Raw genomic sequence first — 27,116 nt, forward strand, 5'->3', positions numbered from 1 at the left:
GAATTCTTGCAGGTGGTATAGCTGCCCATTTGTCTTGGCAAAATGCCTCCAGGTCATGCAAAGTCTTTGGTCGTCTTGTATGAACCACATGATTGAGATCTCCCCAGAGTGGCTGTATGATATTAGGTTCAGGAGACGGTGATGGCCTCTCAAGAACCTTCACTTTTTTCTGCTGTAACAAGGAGGGTCAACTTGGCCTTGTGTTTAGGGTTATTATCGTGCTGAAAAGTCCAAGAGCATCCCATGCGCAGCTTTGGTGCAGGAGAATGCAAATGGTCTCCCAGTTTTTTCTGGTAACATGCTGGATTCATCTTGCCATCAAGATTCCCCATGCCTTTAGAGCTCACACACCCCCTAAACATCAGTGAACCACCACCATGCTTCACAGTGGGGATGGCATTCTTGTGATTGAATAGTACTGACTGGAATATTTAAAGCTTTAGATACATTTTTATATCCTTTTCCATTTTTATAAAGTTCAGTTACCATGTTACACAGGTCTTTTGACAGTTTTTTTCTGCTCCCTATGGCTCAGTAGCTAGCTGCTTAACGCCTTGACGTGAGAGTTAACAAACTCATGTACTATTTATACACAGACACTAATTTCAATTTAAAGAGCCATAGATGTGGGAAATTAACCTTTAATTGCTATTTTAACCTGTGTGCGTCATCTTGTGAGTCTGTAACAAGGCCAACATTCTCTGGTATGTAAACTTTTGATCATGGCCATTTGAGTGATTTCTGTTGTCATGATGATTTAAAAGCAACTGTGTGATAATAAATGGCTTCATATGATCACTATCCTTAAATAAAAGAGTTTTTTGGCATGATCAGTCATATTTTCAATATCAATGCCAACATTTCTTCCAGGGTATGCAATTTTGTTAGCACAACTATAAATTTGCATTTCCAAATCCCCAAAACAGAAGCAAGCACAACCCCACTGCAAGGGTGAATTTTTACGTTTCCTAGAGTTCAGCTTTATATATATACATCCCCATTCTAAATGGATTTGTAGGTGAAAGTTAGACCCACAAGCTGATTACTAAATAGTGAATGTACACAGTATTTGTCTCTAACTCATATTCTTGTGTTCTCAGGTGAAATCCCGGTCGTTCCTCTGAACTTCATCGCCATGTCTTTCTCTTGCTCCTACAACAGAGACACTATAGAGGGGTGTGTCAGGGAGACACTCGGTATTTTCTCTCGCTCTCTCGCTACCAAGCAAAATGTTGAGTTCAGCTTTAAAGGCATTGGTTCCCTTATCATCCGCAACCAGAAAGTCAAGATGAAATTTTACAAAGACTTTGTAAATAGCATGGATGGAACTGGCTCTCTGGTGAAATCTCTGTGTAATGTGAGTCTATCTTCTTACATTCATCTGCTTCCAAGGGTCTCAATTGGAGTCCAGCAATACATTTGAGAGGTATCAAGATTGTTAGGCATCATTGTTATTTACTCAGTTCCCGACCGTGCTATAGCCAAAAGACGGCTACAGCAGGATTGGCTAGTTCTGGGAGGGCGTCCATGGATGTCCTCCCAGAACCACACCCCCCGCGCGCCCCTGGGGGTGCGCACTCCGCGGACACAGCTGATCACATGACTAAGGAATGGGCAAACCACAGCTGCTTTTACCATGTGACCAGCTGTATCCAATCATACCTGATCACAGGGTAAATAGAAGATGCAGGTTATTGGCAGTCCTCTCCTCATGCGCCGACAACACGTGAGGAGAGGAGAGACAGTAAGCGGAGTTTCGCAGGGGGCATCTACACTGATCATCAGTGTTCTGGTGATCAGTGTAGCCCCATCAGTGCGTCCAATAGTGCCCATCTGTGCTGGCAATCAGTGCCCATCAGTTGAATCAGTGCCGCCTATCAGTGCCCATCAGTGCCGCCCATTAGTGCTACCTAACAGTGCCCATCAGTGCTGCCTATCAATGCCCATAAGTGCCACCTAACAGTGCCCATCAGTGCTACCCATCAGTGCAGCCTCATCTGTGCCCTCCAGTAACTCCTCATCAATACCCATCAGTACAGCATATCAGTGCCCATCAGTGAAGGAGAAAAATTACTTATTTAGAAAACTTTATAACGAAAACTAAGAAAAACTTTTTTTTTTCTAAACGTTTGCTCTTTTTTAGTTTGTTTAGCAAAAAATAAAAACCCCAGTGGTGATTAAATACCACCAAAAGAAGGCTCTATTTGTCTAAAAAAAATTATAACAATTTTGTTTGGGTACAGTGTTGCATGAAAGCACAGTTATTCAAAGTATGAGAGCGCTGAAAGCTGAAAATTGGTCTGGGCAGGAAGGGTATAAAAAAAGTGCCCGGTAGGCAGGGCCGCTGATATGGGGGTACCTCCGGTCCTCTTGTAAGGGGCCCGGGCCCCATCTCATCAGCAGGGGGCCCGGCAACTGCCAAACACATTTTCAGCCGTTAAACTCCCCTCCTATCTACAGCCTTCTGTCATTCTCTCACAGTGCTGCTCTAATGTTAGCTGTGCTCAATCTGTTGCTTCTGTAACTTTGTTTCTCATCCTTGACCTTTCCTCCATTGCTCCAGATTCTCGCCCTGTTCACTGTCTTTCCAAAACCCTAGTCCTGCATTCATGCTCCAATCTTTCCCCTTCTCAGTCCCATCAATTGTGGCTTGTGCTTCGTCTTGTCTCACCTTTCCTGGCTCTCTGCTGATCTCGGTGCTCCAACTGCCCAACCTGTATATTATTTTGTGCTCTCTCCCTCATTGCTCTGTCTCCTGACAGTCACAGCCAGATCAGCTACATTCCCTTTTATCTTGTCCCCGTGCAGTTTATGTAGCTGGGTTTCCCACTCCTCTCCTCCAGACTGGGGTCTTTCAGTTCACTGCTATAAACCTCTGTCATTCCTCTGTCCTTTGCAACTTTGCTTCTTCTTCCCTTCACTACCAGTTCCCTCTGCAGATTCATGTATCAACTCCTTTTATTTAACCATTTACTAACTTTTTTCTTGTACCTACATGTGAGTCTATAATAAAGCTTACCTCTAGGTACAGTGAATATCTTCTAAACATGCACCATTCAGGAGATATTTACATGTGTAACAGCCGGTGATGTCACCGGTATAGGTGCATTGCACTCTCAATGGATGGCATTCTGTCCATCGAGACAACTGTGATGCGACCATTTGAAAAAAAAAAAAAATTATGGTTGAACTGGATGGACTTTTGTCTTTTTTCAGCCAGACTAACTATGTAACTATGACCATGAATCCTGCGTGCATGTATTTGCAATAACATTTGACTATTTGTGTTATATTTATATGTTTTAATGATTTTTAGTATATTTTTTCATATCTATAGAAAATACGGATAAGATTTGAGATTAATCAGCAGGATCCAACACTATTCCCCCCCCCATTCTCATTTCCCACAGCTGCCAGTTTCTCAGCTTCTCCTCCTCTACCTCCTGTTAGCTGTCAGCTGCTATGGGCACATAGTGGGACCATTTCAGGATGGAGAGCGGGGAGTTGGTAAATGTGTCATATTTACCTGCCCCTTCCTTTCCTGAATGAATACAGTGAGTGATCAGTGCAGTGTTTATTTTTAACTGAAGCATAGTAAACCATGTTTACTATGCTTCAGTTTGTAAATGAACAGGGGCCTCTGTATAGTGCAGTTCTTGTTCATTCATCTGTAGTTCTCAATCTTTCTCTGTCTCAGAAGTGAGACATCAGGGATCCGTTTACACCCCTGATATTTCAGAAATGTCCCCCCCCCCCTCCTAATAGGGTTGTTAAAAAAATTGGTTAAAAAATATAAATAAGGGTTCATTCACACTGGTTCTTTGGCTTTGTGAAAGAGGGGTTTGGGCTGCAGCTGCCTGTCACTCTGCTGTGGTTTTATGAACACAGCCATAGGCCCTAATTTGACAGGTGGGCAGGTGTGGGTGAGTCGCCCCAAATGCACATTGTCTGTGTTTGGGCCGTACACCTGAATTCATATGCCTGTCATATTAGGACTTGCGGCTGTGATTGTGCAGTCAGTGCGTTCCCATAGCATAACATAGGCTGCCTGCACTCAGCTTCAGGTGGTTCCAGCCACATGCACGAACCACTGATCCACTGTACAGGCCACAGCACCCGTGTGAATGAGCCCCAGACCTCCTCCACAAAGTTATGTTGTGTTTGTGTTCACTAATAATGATTTTATTGTATTTTTAGTGAAATATCGCTTTGATATTTTCTTGGGAAGGGGGCTCTGTCAGGTAGTTTGTATGGGGCACTGTGATTTCTATTAGCAGCCCTGCCGGTACGTAAGTGGTTAATGGAGTTCCCAAATGTCATTTGGGGTTCTCAGAAAACATTACAGAAATACTGATCACAGATAAAAAATTGTTTGAATTGATAATACCATCATTATTAAATGCAACCCACTCAAACCTGAAAATGTAGCTTGTATGTTAGCTGGGGACACAGACAGCAATACAGTTTTAAAAAGGGTCCAACTTTTTCACACTATATCTAAAACGTAAAGAAATAAAAAATACTTTTATACACACTTAGAAGCTGAAATTTAATCTGATTATATTTTGCTTTCTGTCCCCCACCAGCAACGTGCTAATTACATTTTTAAATAAAATCTTCCCATCATTATATATCCTTTTTACAGAGGCACCATCACTGGGTCTTTGTGTTTGTCTATGCAATGCAGGTAGATCATATCTGGTGAAAGGGGCTGTACACAGCTTGCCTGATGCATGGGAGAGGACTGACTCATGGGAGGTGATATGCAAATATAAACATGCCTTGATAGATATATGTCCATTTGAAGGTGAGCAGTCCTAGGCAGACTGCATTTGCATGCAGACTACCTTAAGAAATGTTGAGCCATTATTGAAAGAACTGAAATCCAGTGAATAAAAGGGGCAGGCAAGGGACAGCGCGGCTGGGGAGGAAAGAGCTTGGTGATTCTGGGATGTTCCCAGCCAGGAGATGAGGCGGGCTGCATCTGACTTGGTGCAGCTTCTAATGCATGCTGTGAGAAACTCACAGTGTGCAGTGAAATCAGAGTAAGCGGTTCCAGTACAGTGAAGGAACATGTACAGCTCTGCAAGACTGAAGGTAAGGCTGGAGTTTACCTTTAATTTTTGGTAAAATTCCCATTGGCAATCATTAGCATGACTAATCAAAATGCAATTAGCAATACAGAAAATAGCTTGTGTGATATTGCCTTTCATTGCTACACTATAGCAAAGTTACAAATTAAATTCCCCTTTACATTCTAAACAGTAATTTTTATCACTCTTCTCATTTTTGCCTATGGTTTCTGATTATAATGCTTGTTGTGTTATGTCTCCCCATTAGAGGCCTGGGACAGCTGATTCTGTGATGTCTGCTATAGAAGAACCATCAATGCGTCCTCTGTCTTGCAGCGCTGTACTATTCCCTAGGTATTTTGTGGGAAATAAAATATTCTACAGAATATATTTAATGCCTGAAGCTGCTTTTGTTTTGTTTTTTTATGTTAATAAATATATAGCTTTCATTCAAATAATTATAATCCCTTGAGTCTCAAAAGCTATCAAGATTATGTTGTTTATTTTTTATATGCATATAGATATACAGTATATTTCACTACATACTGTATCTCTTGTGGTTGAAAGAACAGAGCCTCATAATAATAATGGAACATCTAGTCAGGGTAGTCCCTGTGAATAGGGTGACCACATAAAGCAGCTGCACTGTTATGCATGGGAAGGCAGGTCACTCTTGAACAGAGGCGGACTGACAACTCATGGGGCCCCCGGGCAATAGGAGATCATGGGGCCCCTGTGTCCTTGCCCAAACTCAAAAAAGCCTATAAAAAAGGTACCAGGGGCATCTCATGGGGCCCCCTACTGACCCCGGGCCCTCGGGCCGTGCCCGAGTTTCCAAATGGTCAGTCCGCCCCTGCTCTTGAATCAATAGTAGTAGTTTCCTAGAGCCCTGCAAAAGGTGTTCACGTAGGGTAGTGTAGTTCCTTAGTGCTGTGAACCTTACATCTGCTCCTCACCCACCAAATCACCTACTGGTGTCATGTACCTATATTATCAGCTTACTTGAGGATCACTCTGTCCCAGTGGTGGGGCTTTTCCATAGAAATTATTGGGTTTTCTACTGCCCAGATGGAAGACTTATCATAAAGAGGCTTTGCAGCTCCCAGCAGGCCCAACAATGCTGATCTACAATGAGCGTGAACAGGTAGGTGTAGGATATAGAAGGGCTACTGGGTGGGTGGTGAGTTGTCCCATAAAGCCTACTGTAGTAAAGTGTACCTCCTGCTTTTTGTTTACACCATTGACAACAATATGAAATTAGACTGTTGGAACATCAAATATATCACATGCAAAAAAAAAATGGCAGAATTGTAAAACCAAGCAATGCAACCTAAATTCATGCATTTGTGCAGCATACCCCCGATGGAGCCACTGAGTGAATAAGCCCTCTGAGACTAATCTGGTATGTGGACTAACGATGTTAACACTTTCACCACTTTGACAAACCTCTGACAATTAATTAGGTTAGTTAGGTTTCACCAACCACTCAGATCAGGGCAGCAGGAAGTGAAGTAGCAAAACCTCTATAGACTACACCACCATCAGACTTCCCTTCCCTGACCTGTTCAAGTCTAGCTGCCGGACTTCAATGTATGCACATTAGACAACCCCTTAATAAAAGAGCAAGACTTGGATGATAAAGCCTCTGGAGGTAGATACTGTATATATATATATATATATATATATATATATATATATATATATATACCGTGTTTCCCCGAAAATAAGACACTGTCTTATATTTTTTTTGGCTAAAAAAAACACACTAGGTCTTATTTTCGGGGTAGGTCTTATTTTTTGAATGTACAGGTGTGGACAGGGGGTGCAGAGGTGAGCTGCAGGCAGTTGTGGATGAGGGTTACTATAGAGAGGGCTGGCTGATGACAGATGACAGTTGCGAGCTGCAGTCAGGTGTTGCAGAGCTGAATTGACAGGTGAGTTTCAAACAAGGTGCAGAGATGAGCCACAGACAGAGTGCAGGGGTGAGTTGCAGGGAATGCAGAAGTGAGTTGCAGGGGATGCAGGAGTGAGCTTCCGGTCCTATCTTCCCACACAGTGCACCAACCGCACTCACTCACCACTCCGCCTCTTCCTCACTGGCCAATGATCACCCCTGGAGCATTGGCTTCCATGCATTAGGCTGCAGGATGAGATGCCCCGCCCCACCCCTAAACACACTGCCCCCTCAGATATCTGTTCCTTCCCTGTCCAACAGTGAGTACAGAGGTAGGGGGGTTCTGTGGGAGCAGATGGTGCTGTTACTTACAAGAGGGATTGTCACTTGGAAACACAAAAGCCACTCTTCTGTGTTTATAGGAGACAGTAGATATTGGTGTACACAGGGCCAGTGCCAGAGGTGGTGGAACAGATGATCACAACTAGGTCTTATTTTCAGGTAGGTCTTATACTTCAGCAATTCCCAAAAACAGTACTAGGTCTTATTTTTGGGGTAGGTCTTATTTTCGGGGAAACAGGGTATATCAGTTTCCGAGAGGGTGAGGTAGAAAGAAATTACTTTCTGTTGGCTTGGATGGTGTCCTTATGATGGTGCACAATTGTTGGTGCTCAATGGTCCTTGCCTGCTTAAAGTCAGTAAGACAATTGTAGCAAAGGTAACTGGAGGGGTTTAACTAAAAAAAAGAAGTCATCTCAGTCACAGAGTTACAATAAATTTGGGCTGGATGGGGGGATTATCAATGGAGTAGTATTGAGGAAGGAAGTGCAGTCTGGGGATGTTAAGACAATAGCCTTGAGAATGAAATGGATGGATTGGCTGACCTTCGAAGGGCGATAAGATAAGGCAATATTGAGCACCAGTGTCTACTGTGCAGTACAAGGAATGGATTAACAACCCTCTTACTAACCCCCTGCACTTCAGCTATAGATACTGGCGGCAGAGGGGGCGCTCATGAACTGATGTGATGGCTCCGGTGAACCCGCGTGACACTCCTGGAGCAGTTGGGGTGGACTGGTGATCCAGCTCTGTGTCCCCGAAACACAGAGGATGGGCTGGCGATCCTGCTCTGTGGCCCTGGAATGCTGAGGATAGACTGGCGGTTCCACTCTGTGTCTCTGGTACAACTGAGGATAGGCCACACTGGCAAACAGGTGCTAACAGACCCACCACTCTGTCCCAATATGTGTTTCCTTTCCCAGTCTGGCACCACGTGCCCCGAACGTTCCCGGGCCATTTTGTAAAACTTCTCTCTCTCCCTTCTTCCCAGTTACTGGAACCGCATGAAGCTGTAGTTTTTTCTTAACAGAGGACAGTTCCGCCTAAAGGTGATTGAACTACCCATGATCCTCTTCAGCTTTTTTTCCTGGTCTGAGCCAGTCAGAAGGGAGCAGTGAAAGTCAATCGGAACATAGTAGGGGAACATGCTGGAACTTGCTCTCCCATATCAGTTTGGTGTAGTTTAGGTAATCTTTACTTACAGAGGCTTTGTGTCAGTACCTGGCTATAGTTACTGAGGCTAAATGCTTGAATTAAGGGAAATTGGGGTCAAATGTAGGGAGGGAAAAGTTGATTGATACAGGAGGGTTTACCTAATTTAATGTTTCTAAAATACACCAAAATATCAATAAAAATATGACAGCTCCTTTCTTTTCTCTCCACTTGGTTGCTACCAGGTTGATGGATGCACCTTAATTACAACTTTTCCTTGGTGTACAGTCCAGCAAGTAATGTTCAGCAACAATTTAATATAATTTACACATGAAATTTTGTATAATTGTTTATTTTAATAATAACACACATTTATTTATTGTATTATTGTGGTTCAGAATTGAGGTAAAAGTCTCAGACAAACCACCTGCCATGGAGACAATCCTAGAAGAGAATGTGGAGCTTGAGAGTGGGGAGCAACCTAGGATAGAGCAGCCAATAGAAAATGTGCAAGAAGGAGAAGAGCCAATCACAAGCAGAAGAGGTAAGGATAAGAAATGGAACCCAAAGTAAATTAAAATGAGAGACATGGGAGGATTTAACACTTTCTCTTGAGAACTGTGGTGAACAGTTCAGAAAAATGCAACACTACTGGTTCAAATAAAAAACCTCAGTGGAATATGCAATGCAATGCCAAGCTGCGGTTTCTAGAGCAAGCAAAATCCTCTCTTGTATTAAAAGAGGTATAGACTCGAGAGAGAGAGATATCATATTACCCCGGTACAAATCATTAGTAAGACCTCATCTGGAATATGCAGTTCAGTTTTGGGCACCAATTCACAAAAAGAACATTGGGGAACTGGAGAAAGTACAGAGAAGGGCAACCAAACTGATAAGAGGCATGGAGGAGCTCAGCTATGAGGAAAGATTAGAGGAACTGAATTTATTCTCTTTTGAGAAGAGGAGATTAGGGGGGGACATGATCAACATGTATAAATACATCAGTGGTTCATATAGTGAACTCGGTGTAGAGCTATTCACCCTGAGGTCATCACAGAGGACAAGGGGGCACTCTTTACGTCTGGAGGAAAAGAAATGTAATCTCCAAACACGGAAAGGTTTCTTCACAATAAGAGCTGTGAAAATGTGGAATAGACTCCCTCAAGAGTTGGTTCTGCCCAGCTCAGTGGATTGCTTTAAAAAAGGCCTGGATTGTTTCTTAGATACACAGAATATAACTGGATACTAACATTTATAGGTAAAGATGATCCAGGGAATTTCCAATTACCTCTCGGGGGATCAGGAAGGAATTTCTTTCCCAGCAGGAGCAAATTGGATCATGCTTTGCTGGGTTTTTTTGTCTTCCTCTGGATTAACTGTGGGTATAGGATTATAACTTTTTTTTTTTTATGGTTGAACTGGATGGACTTTTGTCTTTTTTTTCAGCCAGACTAACTATGTAACTATGAATATCAAGCCCTACTTCAAAAATGTGAACTGGCCACATATTGGTGTCTTACATAAAATTCCAGCGGAGGGGTCCCCTGGGAGGTGCAATTGTGGGATGGGCATGTCCTTTCTCCCTCTTCCCTCCAAACCTTTGGCACCAAACTCACTGCTTCTCCACTACCCCCTCACTCTCTAATCATCTGCCCCCAACCCCTTCTCCACTACCCCCTCATTCTCTAATCATCTGCCCCCACTCCTTTGTCCACTACCCCCTCACTCTCTAATCATCTACCCCCACCCCCTTCTCTACTACCTCCTCACTCTCTAATCATCTGCTCCCACCCCCTGCTACCTGTTACCATCTCCCTCCACCCTCTTCTCCACTACCCCCTCACTGGCTAATCGTCTACCCCAACCCACTTCATCACTACCCCCTCACTGGCTAACCAGCTACCACCACCCCCTTCTCCACTACCCCTTCACTGGCTATCCATCTACTGCCACCGTTTTCATCACTGCCCCCTCACTGGCTAACTATATACCCCCACCCCCTTCTCCAATACCCTCTCACTCTCTAGCCACCTAACATTTCTGTCACCAACATTTCTCTAATACCTCAAAACAGAATAACTCTGAAGATTCCTAGTAGCCCTAACATGTACTATCTGTGTTAACCAATTGAGCTCTGGAAGGTTTTACCCCCTTCACGATCACTGTATTTTTTGTTATTCAGCATTGGCAATTGCTCAGTCATGCAATGCTGTACACAAATGAAATTTTTTAATTTTTTTTTCACACAGATAGAGCTTTCCTCTAGTGGTATTTGATCACCACTAGGTTCTTTACTCTTTATTATATAAACAAAAAAAAACCCAATACTTTCTACTTTCTGTTATAAAACATTTCCAATAAAAAAAAAAATCAAGTTACATTATAAGCTTAGGCCAAAATGTATTCTTCTACATGTATTTTGTAAAAAAAGAAATCCCATTAAGTGTATATTAATTGGTTTGTGTGAGAATTTTAGCTTCTACAAACTATAGTGTATATTCTGGAATTTACGCAGCTATGGTGCTCTACTGGTAATTATTATTATTATTATTACTACGAGTTTATATAGCGCCAAAGGGTTTGCTCAGCGCTGTACAATAGGGGGGACAATACATGGCACAGTACAACAACAACAAACAACGTACGAGGGGTAAGAGGGCCCTACTCTTACGAGCTTACAATCTAGGAATAGCGGTGATCAGCGACTTAGTGGGACTGTGATAGTGTGGCAAGCAATCTGGTGCTAAAAGACCCTCGCTGGGAGGTACACTGACTAACTGACACTGACATCATCAGTGACACTAATACAGTGATCAGATATAATACTGTAAACTGTACTAATGGTACTAGCAGGGAAGGGGTTAACATTTAGGGGCAATCAAGGGGTTAACTGTGTGCTTAAGAAGTGTATTATGTGCTGCATTTACTAATAGATCTGATTTGTTTTTTCTCCCTGCTGTGCAGGGAGAAGAAACAGCCAGATTGCTGATCTGTGCACAGAGCCAGTGAATGCCCGGACCAGCAACGGGCACGCACATGTGCACCCCTAACACGGGCAGGCTGGATCACATACATGTATAATGTGCAATGCATTTCATAAGCTTGTACTCCACTTCCTTCTGCAGAGAACACACCAACAAAGCGTCTGCTGAACAGACAATGTATTGTGCCTGCCAAAGTCACCGGGATCAGCTTGAACGCAGATCTGGAGAAAATACCTAAACCAAAAACTGCTCCAGAAAGGTGAGGTCAACCTACCTATAATCAGGAGTCACAACGATTTGACTGTTTTTATTTAATTACTATTTTATCTATTTGTTTGTGATTTTTGTCATAGTCACTGCTGGCTCTGTACATCAAATAAAGGACAAACATCTTGAAATCTTTACTTTGAAAGCCCAGCTGCAGCCAATTTTATATAGCGGGTAAAAGAGCCTCTGTCAGGTGCCCTATGTGAGATTTTCCCTCATTTGCTGTCAGGACAGGAAGTAATAGGAAAACTCTCCAACTGGTGCTCAGATAGAACACATTTTTAGTACGGCGTGGAAGGATTTGAATTTTTAACAATTCTTTTTTTGCTATCTGTGCCTCCCTGTCCTCTTGATGATTGCTCCTCTATTTCTTGCACGGGTGACACAGGGACAAGATGTAAGTGAAACCCTCCCCATTGCAGTCACAGAAACAAAAACTTGAAAGAACAAAGCAAAACAAAACAATTGGCTGGAATCATTGTTGGGCAATGTTTAAAGTGGTTCTAACATTAAAATGTGTTTTACGTTAATGCAGGGTTTGACAAATCCCAGGCAACAGGTCACAATGGCAACTAGAAAATTGTATCCTGGCACCAGGGTTGACACACATTGCCTCCCATAGACTTCTATGGGAAGTCGCGCCCCTTAGACTTCTATGGGAAGTTGCGCCCCGTAGACTTCTATGTGAAGTCATGCCCCGTAGACTTCTATGGGAAGTCTCCTCCCGTAGACTTCTATGGGAAGTCGCCTACCATACTTCTATGGGAAGTCGCCTCCTGTAGACTTCTATGGGAAAATACCTCCCATAGACTTCTATGGGAAAACATTTCTTATACACTTCTATGGGAAGATGCCTCTCATAGACTTCAATGGGAAAACGCCTCCCATAGACTTCAATGCGTAAATGTCTCCCATAGACTTCAATGTGAAAACGCTTCCCATAGACGTCAATGAGAAAACTCCTGTCAATAGCAATCCTATGAGAACACTTATCTCTGCATGACACTCTATCACTTGAGAGTCTGGAATGCACCACCACAAACTCGAACAGGACCCTTTTCATAATGGCATTCAAAACACAATGCGTGTGGATCACATCTGTGTGAACCACCTCAATAGAAACACAAAATATCTCGCCTGTTATGCGAATCTGTGAGTTTCAAAATGAATCCAGAATCCCATATGTGTGAACCAGGGAGGTTCCATTCACACCTGGGCATTTTGAGATAGCAGCAGAATCACTGTGATCACAAAACACGGGTTCAGGTGCCATTATTGTCAGTGGAGCATAAAACATGGTGCGGTTAAGCCGTGATTGTCAAAAAAGAGACTTCCGGTTCCGGCGCCGGATGCTGTAATTCGCGGGACCCGCGGCTCCCGGGATCCCGGCTCTACAAAGCCTGCCTACTGCCTCGGGGACCCCCGCTATACAGTCCTGGGGTGCCCCTTACCTTCCTGCAGCGGCCCCAGCATGGAGCGGTACCTTCTGCCGGCGCAGTCCGGCCATGAGTCGGCGGCCAGGGCGGAGGGATGCGGCTCTCCCCCCTCTGCAGCCAAGATGGCCGACGATGCCTGTCACAGCATGGACACAGGCACAGAACGGAATAACACCGAGGGAGCAGGTATGACAGAGCCTCTCCTCACCATCCACACTGCCTGCCCACTCACTTCTGCAACTGATAACACTCCTGAGCAGTATGTGCAAATAGCTCAGGCAGTGTCCTCTATCCTGCTCCCAAACATAACACAGGCTGTAGATAGAGCTGTCACAATGGGCATTGAACAGCTAAGGAAAGATTTAGGCGACCATTCTAAACGTTTATCTGAGGCTGAGCAGCGCATATCAGATTTAGAAGATGAATTTCATTCAATGCAAGCGGTCACTTCACAATCCAATCGTGTACAGCAAAGTATATTGGATAAAATCGATGATCTGGAAAATCGATCACGTAGGAATAACTTACGCATTGTGGGTCTTCCGGAATCTTTTAATACAGGTTCTCTCCCTGATCTCTGCTCAGCGCGGATCCCTGCAGCTTTGGGCCTATCTTCTTCTTGCCAGGTGGAGAGAGCTCATCGCCTGGGCCCCCCATCTAACGAGCGTCGTGCGCCACGCTCTGTGATTGTCCGCTATCTTAATTATGCTGACCGCGTAGCGATCCTCACCTCTTTCCGTAACTCCCGTTCTCTGCAAATTGAGGGTCACAAATTGCTATTATTTGCGGACTACTCACAGGAAGTATCACGTAAACGGAAAGCATTCCAGCAAGTCTGTGCTACTCTTTACCAGAAAGGAATAAAGTTCACACTTGCATATCCGGCCACGTTACGTTTTACTGCACCATCAGGGGATTCTAAATCTTTTGTTCATCCTGAAGAAGCCCACCAATATTTACAAGACCACCTAAGGGACGGTGATCCCGCGGGTAGGAATAGTGGTCCTAGAGACCAACGCAGCCCTCGCAAAGACCCCCCCAAACGTCAACGCACTAATCTAGCGTCCTCCAAATCTCGCCCGCCTTGAAGATCTGAGGAACCATCGGTCTCTTCACAACTTCTTCCAGCCTTACTCCTGATCCGATTGGCTCAATTGGATGTGTTTCTTCCATTTTTTTGTTTTTTCTTTTCATTTTCATCTTGGAAAGATTCCTCTTATTATTTACTGATATCTTATCACACTCCAATGTATGAATCTATTGATTGTTCAGCACGAGTTTATTTTTTGTAATTTCTGATGTTGAGGTGTTTCCTCGTAATCACCCGTTACATTGTTACTGTTTAATTTACCTACAGGCCTGATTTTACTACTCCCTTACTCCTGCATGTGCCTGATTCCATATTCAGCGTTGCTGTGGATGGCGGGATGCTGGAGCCGTTGTTGGGAATAAGTTTGCGGGGCGCCCTTCCTCGCCTCAACAAATCGGCAATGGTCCCTGGGGCAGGTCCCTCCCCTGCCATTCCCGGTTACGCTGGTATTGGTGGAAACAGCATGCGGAATGACGTGAAGTCCTGTTTACTGCTCTGGTATATTGTATGTTTTGATTTTTTGTTGGGCTCAAATAGGGCCCTTGCCTCTCTCTCTGTCTTCTCTTCTCTTCTTTCTTATCTCTACTTCTTGGGAGAGCTCCTTTGTCCTCTGAGACCAGATTCCAACCACCTCCATTTGCCCTACATAGCAACGCCACCCGTTCCTCCTTTTCTAATTGGTAAGATTCTTATCCTTTCACTATATATATTACAACAGTTAAAATGACACGTATATTTTCATGGAATGTTAAGGGCCTCAGATCTCCTCACAAACGCATGGCGATACTAAGACACTTGCGGCGTTTACGCGCGGATATAGCTTTGCTCCAAGAAACCCATCTTACCCAATCGGATTTTGCCCGTATGCGTAAACTCTGGGTAGGCCAGATCTTTGGCTCCTCCTCCTTAAACAATAAAGCTGGGGTACTTATTCTTATACACAAACGGCTTAATCCTGAATTAATTTCCATGGACGCTGACACTGAGGGTCGTTTTATAGCAGTACATATTAAACTTGGATCCCAGGAGCTGGTTCTCTCCAACTTTTACGCACCCAACTCCCCGACGAGACAGGTTTTTCAAGCCCTCTCGACGCGGCTGGCGGCCTATATTCACAAGCCTCTCGTCCTGGGAGGGGACTTTAACTCCGTTATGCAAGAGCAGGAGGATAAATCACAGAGTGTTGGACGTGGACTTCGCTCCTCTCAGATTTCCCGTCCAACACCTACTTTACTATGTAGCTTCGTTGAAGCAATGCAAATTACAGATATATGGCGCTTAGCACATCCGGACGGCAAAGACTACACTTTTTATTCCCCTGTTCATCATTCTTTATCTAGAATCGATTACATTTTCTGTAACCCCGTACTACTGCATCATGTGGTATCTTCGACTGTACATGACATAGCCATATCGGATCACTCACCGATTTCTGTTACTATAAATTTTCTAGACCCTACGCCACATCCTAGGATATGGCGCTTTCCTTCGTTTCTGGCGAACAATCAGGAACTCGCCCAGCAATTAAAAGACACATGGTCAGACTTCCAAATTACTAATGCGGCCCACGTTTCCAACCCAAATTTGTTTTGGGATGCGGGGAAGGCGGTATTACGTGGTAAAATCATTGCCTTTACGTCCGCTTATAAAAAAAGAATTCTGCATAACTTTACTGAGGCTAGTAACCTTCTTAGACAGACACAGAGTGATATGGCAGAGTCCAATACGCAGGAACACAGGAAAGCTTGGGTGGATGCTAAAAACCAGTTTGACACATGGGCGGCAGCTCAGGAAACATTATACCATTCACATCTTGACTTACAATATCATAGGTATGGTAATAAACCAGGCAAATTATTGGCGCGCCTGTGTAGGAAGCCTTTCACCCCCACACAATTCACCTCTCTTAAAGACTCTCAGGGAGCACTTAAACAATCTCCGGAAGAGATCATATCTATTTTGGAAAGCTTTTATGCAAAGCTATATGGGCCGGATCCTATTGACCAGGAACAAGCACAATCCTTTCTAGACAGAGTAAATCTACCTCAAATAGATCCAATAGCGCTGCAATCTCTAAATGCCCCTATATCACAAGCGGATATATGTCTAGCTATTAGATCTTTAGCCAATGGTAAAGCTCCAGGTCCAGATGGGTACACCTCTGAATTCTTTAAACTCATGGATAAAACCCTCTCTCCTACTCTACAGCTGGTTTATCAGTCCATCCTGGAGAGTGGGCTTTATCTCCCATCGGCTTCACAAGCCCATATTAAATTAATAGCAAAAAAAGGCAAAGACCCTTCGGATCCTGGATCTTATCGTCCCATTTCCCTCCTTAATCTAGATGCAAAGATCCTTTCTAAAATTATAGCTAACCGCTTGGCCATTATTTTACCCTCGCTTATTCACCCCTCTCAAGCGGGTTTTATAAAGGGACGATCGGCCACGTCAAATATCCGCAAAGTGCTTTCAGTTTTGCATCAGGCTAAAATCAACCCACTACAGGATCTAGCAATTGTCTCTCTTGACGCTGAAAAAGCCTTTGATAATGTCAGTTTTCAATGGCTCAAACTAGTCCTTGCTAAATTTGGCTTTTCCGGTCCATTTACACAATTGATTCAGGCTATGTATGTTGCCCCAATGGCCCAGATAGTAGCAGCGGGAAAAATATCCAACCCTATTCTACTCTATAAGGGAACAAGGCAAGGGTGTCCATTATCCCCCCTGCTTTTCAATCTTGCACTAGAACCTTTAGCCCGTTTCCTGTTATTTCACTCACGCCTCCATGGTATTCAAATTGGTCAACAAGATCTCCGCATAGCCTTATTTGCGGACGATATATTAATATTCACCTCCAACCCAACTCTAGATTTACCTTATATTCAGACAGTTTTCGCAGAATTTCGGTGCTGCTCGGGTCTCCGTATAAATTTTGCGAAAAGTGAGGTTCTTCCCCTATATCATGCTCGGCTTCCTGATTGGGCCTGCAACTCTCTATTTAAAATTAATACTAACCATATTACTTATCTGGGTATTAAAATTGGAAAATTAGCCTCGTCCCTTTATTCTCTGAATTATTCGCCAGTGATCCAAAAAATTTTAGGAGAATTGGAAATGTGGAAAGACCTGCCGTTATCACTCATGGGCAGAGCCCATCTCTTCAAGATGACGACTTTTCCGAAGCTTTTATACCCTCTTCAAACTATCCCACTCCTGCTCAAACATACGGATATAGTCAAGTTAAACAAGGCGATCTCTAGTTTCCTATGGAGGGGGCGTCGCTCGCGCATAGCCATACATAAGTTGTTTCTCCCTAGATGTGAGGGCGGTCTGGGCCTCCCCAATATTAGGCTTTATAATTTATCCTGCATTTTACGGGTGTGTATAGATTGGCTCTCCCGAGCGTCCGTGTTCTCCAATTACCAACTTGAGTCAGCCATGGTGAGCCCGTTCGATCTGTCAGCCCTTCTACACTCCAACTTTAACTCACTCCCGGAGCATCTTAAACATAATCCACTCATACGGGACACACTGTTCACGTGGAGGGAGGTCAGACGTAGACTAGGAGTTTCTCCCTGGATATCTCGTTTTCTTCCCATTCATCACAATCCTTCTTTCTCTGTCTCTCAACAACATGCAGCTTACGATTTATGGTACAACCAGGGACTTAGACTTGTTAGCCAATTATATGACTGTGCATCAGGATCTCCCCTTCCGTTCCAACAAATCCTTAGCTCATTTGAGTTGCCTTCTCATCATTTTTTGTACATTTTACAAATCAGGAATTTTGTGCAATCCATAGCTCAAAATAAACTTACTCGTTTCTGCACGACGGTGATAGAGGTCCTTGTTAGGAATCAGAAATATAACATATCCGATATATATAGTCAATTGTCTATGCATTATGCAACACCGCTGGAATCCTCCACATCCATCAAATCGTGGATCCGAGACTTTGACAATGCCTTCACTGCGGAACAAATACTCGCAGGTTTTAACATGACCTGTGCATTTAACACAAACGAATTTTGGCGGGAGCAACAGTTTAAAATTATGCATCACGCTTATATGCCCTGTCTGTACTCACGTTCAGACTCATCGATCTCTACGTGTCCGCTCTGTGGTCTATGTAAGCCGACACTTCACCACAGGTTCTGGAATTGCCCATCGATCTCTACCTTTTGGAACCAACTTTTGAACTTCATGCTTTTCATCACTACTCTCCCGTTACCTAGAGACCCACTGCTGCTTCTTTTCGGCAACTTGGATGCTTCCGTGTCTGCTGCTACATACCAGCACATTGCTAGGCTCAGAGCCGCCAAACCGTGGCTGTCCACCTGTCTGATGGCTGCAAGAAGATCTATTCTAAAAAAATGGGTTTCCAACGGCCCGCCAACTATCTCAGATGTCAAATTGGAACTCAACTTCTTACTTCGCTTGGATCGGCTCAACATCCATATCTCTCCATCTACATCAGGAGAGGAAAAGTTCCTCCGCAAATGGGGTCAATATGTTTCAAGAACATTTCCTACTTCGGAGACCCAGCTTCCCTCCCAAGGACTTCTAACCTAGCCCTAACTTAGCCTCTAGGCGATTCCAGATGCACGTGCTTTAGTTGTCTTAGGGGGCAAATGACTGCTAAATTACCTTCTCTGAGTCTTCAAGAACCTATACTCACCTACTTTGACTATCTGCCCTTTTTACGCCTTGGCTTCTGCTTTCTTATTCTCGCTGTCCTTCATAATCTCGCTTCGCTGTGGACCCTCAGTGAAGAGTCCCCGTAATAGCACACTTTCACATGTAATGTTGAGCTGCTTCTTATTATATTATATCATCATAGTAGCCTACTATTCTAACACCCTATTATTTTAGTGTCCTAATCTCTATATTCTGGCCCGTCCTCTTGGTCTTCTGATCTCAGACCTCTGACTTCTGATCTCTGATCTTCAGTAACAAAATTCCTTGCCCTCCTTTTTCTCCTTCTTTTCTTTTCTGTCCGTATACTCTTTTCTGGGCTGGTTCTTGCAGCTCCTTGTTCTCCTTTCTTCACTGCTCTATCTCTACCTTCTGCTCTCATTTTGCATTTACTTCTTACCCATATACACGATGACCTTCCTCTTGGTCATTTGACAAATGGTCAACATGGTATACATTTGCGCATCTATAGATTAATTATACAGATAAAGATTTATACATATACATATACATGTACTTTTCTAAACCCTTGTAGACTCTATTTTTAAGCCCCTGTAACCTGTTACATCAGACGATGTCTCCTTCCTATAAGTAACTTTCTCCTTACTAAATTTCTCTGATGCCTCTTTGTTTCTCTTGGGGTTTTGACAATTTGTTTTCATGTACAATTATTGTTCTTGATTCTTTCACCGGCTTCGACATGTTGCCAAGCTATGATTACTGCATAATTTTACCGTTGGTTACTGTGTGTATACAATAAAACCAAATAAAGTTTCTTTAAAAAAAAAAAAAAAAAAAGCCGTGATTGTCAGGTGGCAAATCACATCGCATGACGTCCCAGACGCTGACAACCCACAAAAAAAACTGGCTCCTAACTTTTTTAGCTAGCTTCTAGATTCAAAACAAATTTGTCAAGCCCCGCCTTATTGAACTCCCCGCATTACAGTAAAAAATGTCCCACCAGTTGGTGTGCCCCCCCCCCCCCCAAACACTTACCTGACTCCTCCACTGATCCAGCTGTGTGCCATCTACAGCAAAGCTGCTCTCTCTTCCTGCATTTATAGAACACACTGAGAGCAGCGGTAGCTATAAACTTCTGCTGCATCAATCAAATCCTGTGAGGAATGATTGGGGGGATGTGACTGAGACCACATGGGTGCCCACTTAGCACACAGCTTGCTGGGGGATCACCCACAGGAAAGAGTAGCAGACAGCACCAGCGGGTGGATCGAAAATAAGGAGGTGAGCCACCACTCTGTGTAATATCTTTGCACAGGGAAGGTAAGTGTAACATCTTTTGTATTTTAAGTTAAAAAAACGAAGATGTAGTATCACTTTAATGCATTTCTGTTTTTACCTTGTTCCTATACTAAAAGTGTGCGTTGCTCCTCTGCCCCAAACAGTCAGATGTCTTGTATTTTTAAACCTACGCTGACATAAATAAAGAAACTCAGGAAGTAGAAGAAAGATGGTGGGCATTAGATATCCAGAAACAGTGGGTATTTTCATAAAGTGCACTTAAGAAGCCCATAGATCAGGGGTCTCCCAGCTTTCTAAACAAAGGGCCAGTTTACTGTCATTCAGAATTTACGGGTCCAGACTGTGGCCATTGGGAAAAAACATTCAGTCATTGGGAGGAATTGTGGTTCATCATTGATCTTCTTGGGCCCCATTGTTGGTGTCATTAGTAGAAATTTTGCCCCATTGTTAGTGTCATTATGAAGAATTGTGTCCTATCTTTGGTGTCACTGGGCACCATTTTTGTTGTCATTGGGAGAAATTGTGCCCCATAATTGGCCTCATTGGGAGCAATTTTGCCCCTTCATTGGTGTCAGTGGGGGGAATTGTGCCCCATTGTTGGTATCTGAATGAAATAGTGCCCCAAGGGCCAGATAAAAGCAAGCAAGCAAAGGGACACATCTGGCCCCCAGACCACAGTTTGGAGACCACTGCCATAGATGATACATTTTAGAGTTGAAGTTGAAGGCAGCCAGATCATGCTTGCACATTCTACAGCAGGTTGAACGAAAAAAAACAGACTTGATTCCCCCATTCACACACTCGATGGATCCTCCCTACCAAGCTATTGTATTCTGAAAGTGGGAAGAAGGGTTAAGATAGCAACGGTTTCTATGGGTAACTGTTTGGTAGTTGGAAGAAAAGGAGGAGGAAGCCAAGAGGAGAGTGAAGCTAAAAAGGAAGTGATCAGAAAGCGGAAAAGGAAAGTTGGTGAGGTTGCAAAGAGTTCATAGGTAGGAAAATACAAGGTTAAGGCAGTTACCATCAGAGTGAGTAGAAGCATGTGTCCATTGTTTTAGGTCAAAAGAGGAGAATAGGCTCAGAAGTTTAGAGGTAGCAGGAGTGTTAAGACTAACGGAGATGTTGAAGTCACCAAGAATGATTGTGGGAATTTCAGAAGAGAGAAAGTAAGGCAGCCAGGCAAAGAAGTCATCAAGGAAGCTTGATATTGGTCCAGGAGGCCGATAGATCACAGCAATTCTTAAAGAAACTGGAGAGAATAGACAAATAGAGTGAACTTCAAATGAGGAGAGGGACAGAGAGGGAGGTGAATGAAGGACCTGAAAAGTGCTTTGAGGAGATAGGAGGATTCCAACTCCACCTTCTTTCCGTCCACTAGGTCTGGAAGAGTGAGTCCAGAGGAGACCACCATGGGAGAGGGCAGCAGGAGAGGGAAATTCAGATTCATGAAGCCAGGTTTCCGTAATTACAAGCAAGTTAAAGGAGTTTGTGATAAAAAGGTCATAGACAGAGGTGAGTTTGTTACAAACAGAGCAGGCATTCCAGAGTGCACAGGAAAAGGGGAGGATGGTTCCAGGAAGAAGAGGAATAGTAACTAGATTGTGTAGATTGCAGCTGCTGTTAGAGGATAGGGGGTGCCGGGTGTGTTGATCAAAGGAAAAAGATGGCGGCCCAGGATTTGAGGAAATGTCTCCAGATGTTAGGAGAAGCAGAAGGGTGAGGGAGGTAATATGGGAGTATGACTTATATGGAGGAACAGGTTCCAGTGTCCTGGAGGTTTTATTAGTACAGTTGTGTTCAAAATAATAGCAGTGTGTTGAAAAAAGTGAATAAACCTCAAAATCCTTCTAATAGCTTTTATTTCCATACACACAAATGCATTGGGAACACTACACATTCTATTCCAAATCAAAACATGAAGAAAAATATATCAAATTTGTGTTGTTCCTCTAAAAAAATTGAAGAAAAGTGAACATTAGACTGTTCAAAAAAATAGCAGTGTTTGTATTCTTCTTTACAAACGCAAACATTCACTATATAAACTGAAAAATGTTTGAAGATTTTGCTTTCCTATAAGCACTGTTTCTGAGAACTGCTGTACATCTGTGTTACATGGAGTCAACCAACTTCTGGCACCTGTGAACAGGTATTCCAGCCCAGGATGATTGGACTACATTCCACAGTTCTTCTCTATTTCTTGGCTTTGCCTCAGAAACTGCATTTTTGATGTCACCCCACAAGTTTTCTATTGGATTAAGATCCGGGGATTGGCTGGCCACTCCATGACGTCAATCTTGTTGGTCTGGAACCAAGATGTTGCACATTTACTGGTGTGTTTGGGGTCGTTGTCTTGTTGGAACACCCATTTCAAGGGCATTTCCTCTTCAGCATAAGGCAGCATGAACTCTTCAAGTATTCTGATGTATTCAAACTGATCCATGATCCCTGGTATGCGATAAATAGGCCCAACACCGTAGTATGAGAAACATCCCCATATCATGATGCTTGCACCACCATGCTTCACTGTCTTCACAGTGTACTGTAGCTTGAATTCAGTGTTTGGGGGTCGTCTGACAAACTGTCTCCGGCCACTAGACCCAAAAAGAACAATCTTACTTTCATCAGTCCACAAAATCTTGCGCCATTTCTCTTTAGGCCAGTCAATGTGCTCTTTGGCAAATTGTAACCTTTTCAGCTTGTCTTTTTTTCAACAGTGGGACTTTGGGGGGGCTTCTTGCAGATAGCTTGGCTTCACATAGGCGTCTTCTAATTGTAACAGTACTCACAGGTAACTTTACACCTTCTCTGATCTTCCTGGAGCTGATTGTTGGCTGAGTCCTTGCCATTTTGGCTATTCTTCTATCCATTCAAATGGTAGTTTTTCCCTTTCTTTCACGTCTTTCAGGTTTTGGTTGCCATTTTAAAGCATTTGCGATCATTTTAGCTGAGCAGCCTATCATTTTCTGAACTTCTTTATATGTTTTCCCCTCTCCAATCAAATTTTTAATCAAGGTACGCTGTTCTTCTGAACAGTGTCTGGAACGACCCATTTTCCTCAGAATTTCAGAGAGAAATGCACTCTAACCAGCATGTACAACATTTGCTGCCTTCCTTCCTTAAATAAGGGCAATAATTGCCACTGGTTTTTCAAAGAATGAATGACCTCACTAATAGAACTCCACACTGCTATTATTTTGAACATGCCCCTTTCAATTAGTGATTCAATTACACAGAATCAGCAGCATGCATGTCATGAGTGTTGGGTCTGTTGAATTTCTATTACTCTACTACACCTGCTAGTAAATTATTTGCCATGTAGAAATATAATTTCTACCAAAAACAGTGATTGATCAGGTTAGTGATGTCTGACTGCTATTATTTTGAACACAACTGTATGTGGGTTCATAATTAGCAGGAGTTGATGAGTACAGTAGTAAGGTGAAGACAGGAGTGAGGGTGATATATATAAGCTGTGGGGTGGAGAAGAGGGATGAAGGAGAGAGAGTTTGAAGAGAGAGGATACAACTGTGAGAAGGAGGAGTAGGGAGTGCATGTTAGAGTGGTGAGATGAAGAAGCAGACTGGATAAGAGCTAAAAGATGGGGAAACAGGTCACCTGTAGTCTGTTTAGTATCTGAAGTTGTTTGCTTCTCGCTTTGTGAATTTGCTGAAGTGCAGAGCCGAAGTGCAATGCTCAATACTTAATCCAAGATGAATACTTTAGCCAAGAAGATAGTTGCCAATGCTACCCCTGGCTGTGCCTCCCCTAAGGAAGGCCTACATTTATATTGAGTTGGGTGGGGTATTGCCAATTAATTAATTAGGAATGCATAGCAGAGACATATGGCTAGCAGGGCAAACTTCATCAAAGGAGGACTACAAGAGACAACAAGAGAGCAGGAGGGCAGAGTTGTAAAGATTAGGATCAGCTCATAAATTTTGGTTAGACAGTAAGAGTAAAATGAACACCACAGTAATATGGGCCTGAGTTAAAGATTTTGGAAGCAGTAAGAATGACCAAAAAGAACATTGAGAGTTATGATTTAGCTTCAATTAGAGGTGGATTTTAAAAGCAGTATAGATTACCATATAGCAGTGCAGGTTGAATTAGCATTCATACATGGCATGGGCGATAGTACAGATGGATATTGCTCGCAGACATTTACCAGCATTCATACATGGCATGGGCGATAGTACAGATGGATATTGCTCACAGACATTTACCATATAGCAGTGCAGGGTGAATTAGCATTCGTGGATGGCATGGGCGATAGTCTCTCTCTATCCATTCAGTCGTGTCCGACTCTTGGCGATTGCATGGGCCGTCACTCTCCACACTTTCCGGTCTTGCGCCTTTCTTATTAGCTGATACATGCTTAGGCCAGTGTTCAATTTTATAGCATCCAACCAGCGTGTTTTCGGCCTTCCTATTTTTCTCCTCCCACTGACCATACCAAGTAATGTTGCCTTCTCTAAGGAATCAGATCGCATCACATGCCCAAAATAAGTCAGCTGTAATTTGACTATCTTTCCTTCTAAAGTTATTCCTGGTTTAACTTGTTCTAAAACCTCTCTGTTGGTAATCTTTGCTATCCAGGGTATCCTTAATAGCCTTCTCCAGCACCATACTTTGAATGCATCAATCTTCTTTCTATCAGCTGTTTTCACAATCCAGTTTTCACACCCGTATGTTGCTATAGGGAAAACTATCCTGTTTACCAGCTTGCATTTGGTAATGAGGCTGATATCCTTACTTTCCCACAATTTTTGCATACTTAGCATGGCATTTCGACCTAATGCGATCCGTTTTTTAATTTCAGGAGCACAATCTCCTGTTGGGTTTATCATAGATCCTAGAAAACAGAAATCCTTAACACATTCTATTTCCTCTTCATCAATGTATACTTTGGTTGTTCGAGTTTTAGATGTTGTCATGATCTTTGTTTTTTTGATCTTAAGACGAAGTCCCATTTTTGCACTCTCCTCCTGTGTTTTTGCTATCAGGTGTTTCAGGTCCTCTTCTGTTTCTGCCAGTAAAGTTGTATCATCAGCATATCGAAGGTTATTAATATTCCTACCACCGATCTTCACCCCAATTTCAGATTCTTCTAGATCTAGTTTCCTGACGATGACATCTGCATACAGATTGAAAAGAAAAGGGGATAGAATACAACCTTGTCGTACACCTTGGGTGATAGTACAGATGGATATTAAATAAATACATATGGGGTGCAGTGGATCTGCTAAGGCTGCCCTTAAACACAAGCCGGCTGCCTCTATAAAAGGCGGACCTCAGGTTTGGAAGCTACATACACTCACTGGCCTCTTTATTAGGTAGACCTGTTCAATTGCTTGGTAACACAAATTGCTAATCAATCAAATGGCAGCAAGTCAATGCATTTAGGCATCTAGATGTGGTGAAGATGTCTTGCAGAAGTTCAAACCAAGCATCAGAATGGGGAAGCAAGAGGGTCTAAGTGACTTTGAAAGTAGCACGGTTGTCGGTGCCAGACTGGCTGGTTTGAGTATTTGAAAAACTGCTGATCTACTGGGATTTTCACGCTCAACCATCTCTAGAGTTTAGTGCGAAAAAGAGAAAATATCCAGTGAGCGGCAGTTGTGTGGACAAAAATGTCTTGTGGATGTCAGAGGAGAATGGGCAGACAGGTTCAAGATGATAGAAAGGCAACAGTAGCTAAAAAAATCACTCATTACAACCAAGATATGCAGAATACCATCTCTGAATGCAAAACACGTTGAGCCTTGAAGCAGATGGGCTACAGCAGCAGAAGACCACACTGGGTGCCCCTCCTTTCAGCTAAGAACAGGAAATGGAGGCTACAATTTGCACAGCCTTGCAAAAATTGCACAATAGAAGATTGGAACAATGTTGCCTGGTCTGAGGAGTCTCTATTTCAGCTGCGACATTCAGATGGTAGGGTCAGAATTTGGCATAAACAACATGAAAGTATGGATCCACCCTGCCTTGTATCAATGGTTCAGGCTGGTAGTGGTGGTGTAATGGTGTGGGGGATATTTTCTTAGCACACTTTGGCCCCTTAGTACCAATTGAGCATCGTTTGAATGCCACGGCCTACCTGAGTATTGCTGATGACCATGTCCATCCCTTTATGACTCCAGTGTCCCCATCTTCTGATGGCTACTTCCAGCAGGATAATGCACCATGTCTCAAATAATCCCAAACTGGATTCTTGAACATGAAAATGAGTTCACTGTACTCCAATGGCCTCCACAGTCACCAGATCCCAATCTAATAGAGCACCTTTGGGATGTGGTGGAACGTGAGGTTTGCACCATGGATGTGCAGCCGACAAATCTGCAGCAACTGCGTGATGCTATCAAGTCAATATGGACCAAAATCTCTGAGGAATGATATCACCTACACATCATCAACACCTTGTTGAATCAATGCCACAAAGAATTAAGGCAGTTCTGAAGGCAAAAGGGGGTGCAACCCGATACTAGCAAGGTGTACCTAATAAAGTGGCCGGTGAGTGTATACAAAGTTTACTAAAGGAGTGCCAGACCAATGACCTAAGAGTCCAAAAACGTTTATTGTTGGAGCACGTTGAGCAAGAAACTGTAAAATAGCCAGTCTGTTTTGGGAGTTCAAAGGTATTTGTTTTGTAGTCTTAAAGAAGGGGAAACCTTTATACTCCTCCGGAAAGTGTTGTGTAGCCTTGAAGAAGGGGAAACCTTTATACTCCTCCGAAAAGTGTTGTGTAGCCTTGAAGAAGGGGAAACCTTTATACTCCCCCGGGGAGTGTTGGCTGTTTTTCATTGTCTTACTGATCAAAAATCAACACTAAACCTTTTTTGGACTCTCAGCTCATTGATCTGGCACTCTTTTTGGACTTTGTATACAGACAACAAGGTAACAGAGGCTGTAACTCTTCTCTTTTATACT

At 43.2% G+C, this 27,116-nt stretch overlaps 1 protein-coding gene across 1 annotated transcript in view; it reads left to right on the forward strand.

The window, feature by feature from the left end:
* The window catches only part of CCDC81 (coiled-coil domain containing 81), a 113,601-nt gene that overhangs the window by 46,466 nt on the left and 40,019 nt on the right, over positions 1 to 27,116 (forward strand). Inside the window, exons 5-8 of the mRNA XM_089652767.1 lie at positions 1,101 to 1,357; positions 5,341 to 5,426; positions 8,856 to 9,001; positions 11,583 to 11,700. Coding sequence (XP_089508893.1) covers positions 1,101 to 1,357; positions 5,341 to 5,426; positions 8,856 to 9,001; positions 11,583 to 11,700 — 607 coding nt within the window. The remainder of the gene's footprint in view (positions 1 to 1,100; positions 1,358 to 5,340; positions 5,427 to 8,855; positions 9,002 to 11,582; positions 11,701 to 27,116) is intronic.

Source organism: Staurois parvus, unplaced genomic scaffold, assembly GCF_062004578.1.
Source record: "Staurois parvus isolate SC_StPar_1 unplaced genomic scaffold, SC_StPar_1.0 ptg000693l, whole genome shotgun sequence".
NCBI lineage: Eukaryota > Metazoa > Chordata > Amphibia > Anura > Ranidae > Staurois > Staurois parvus.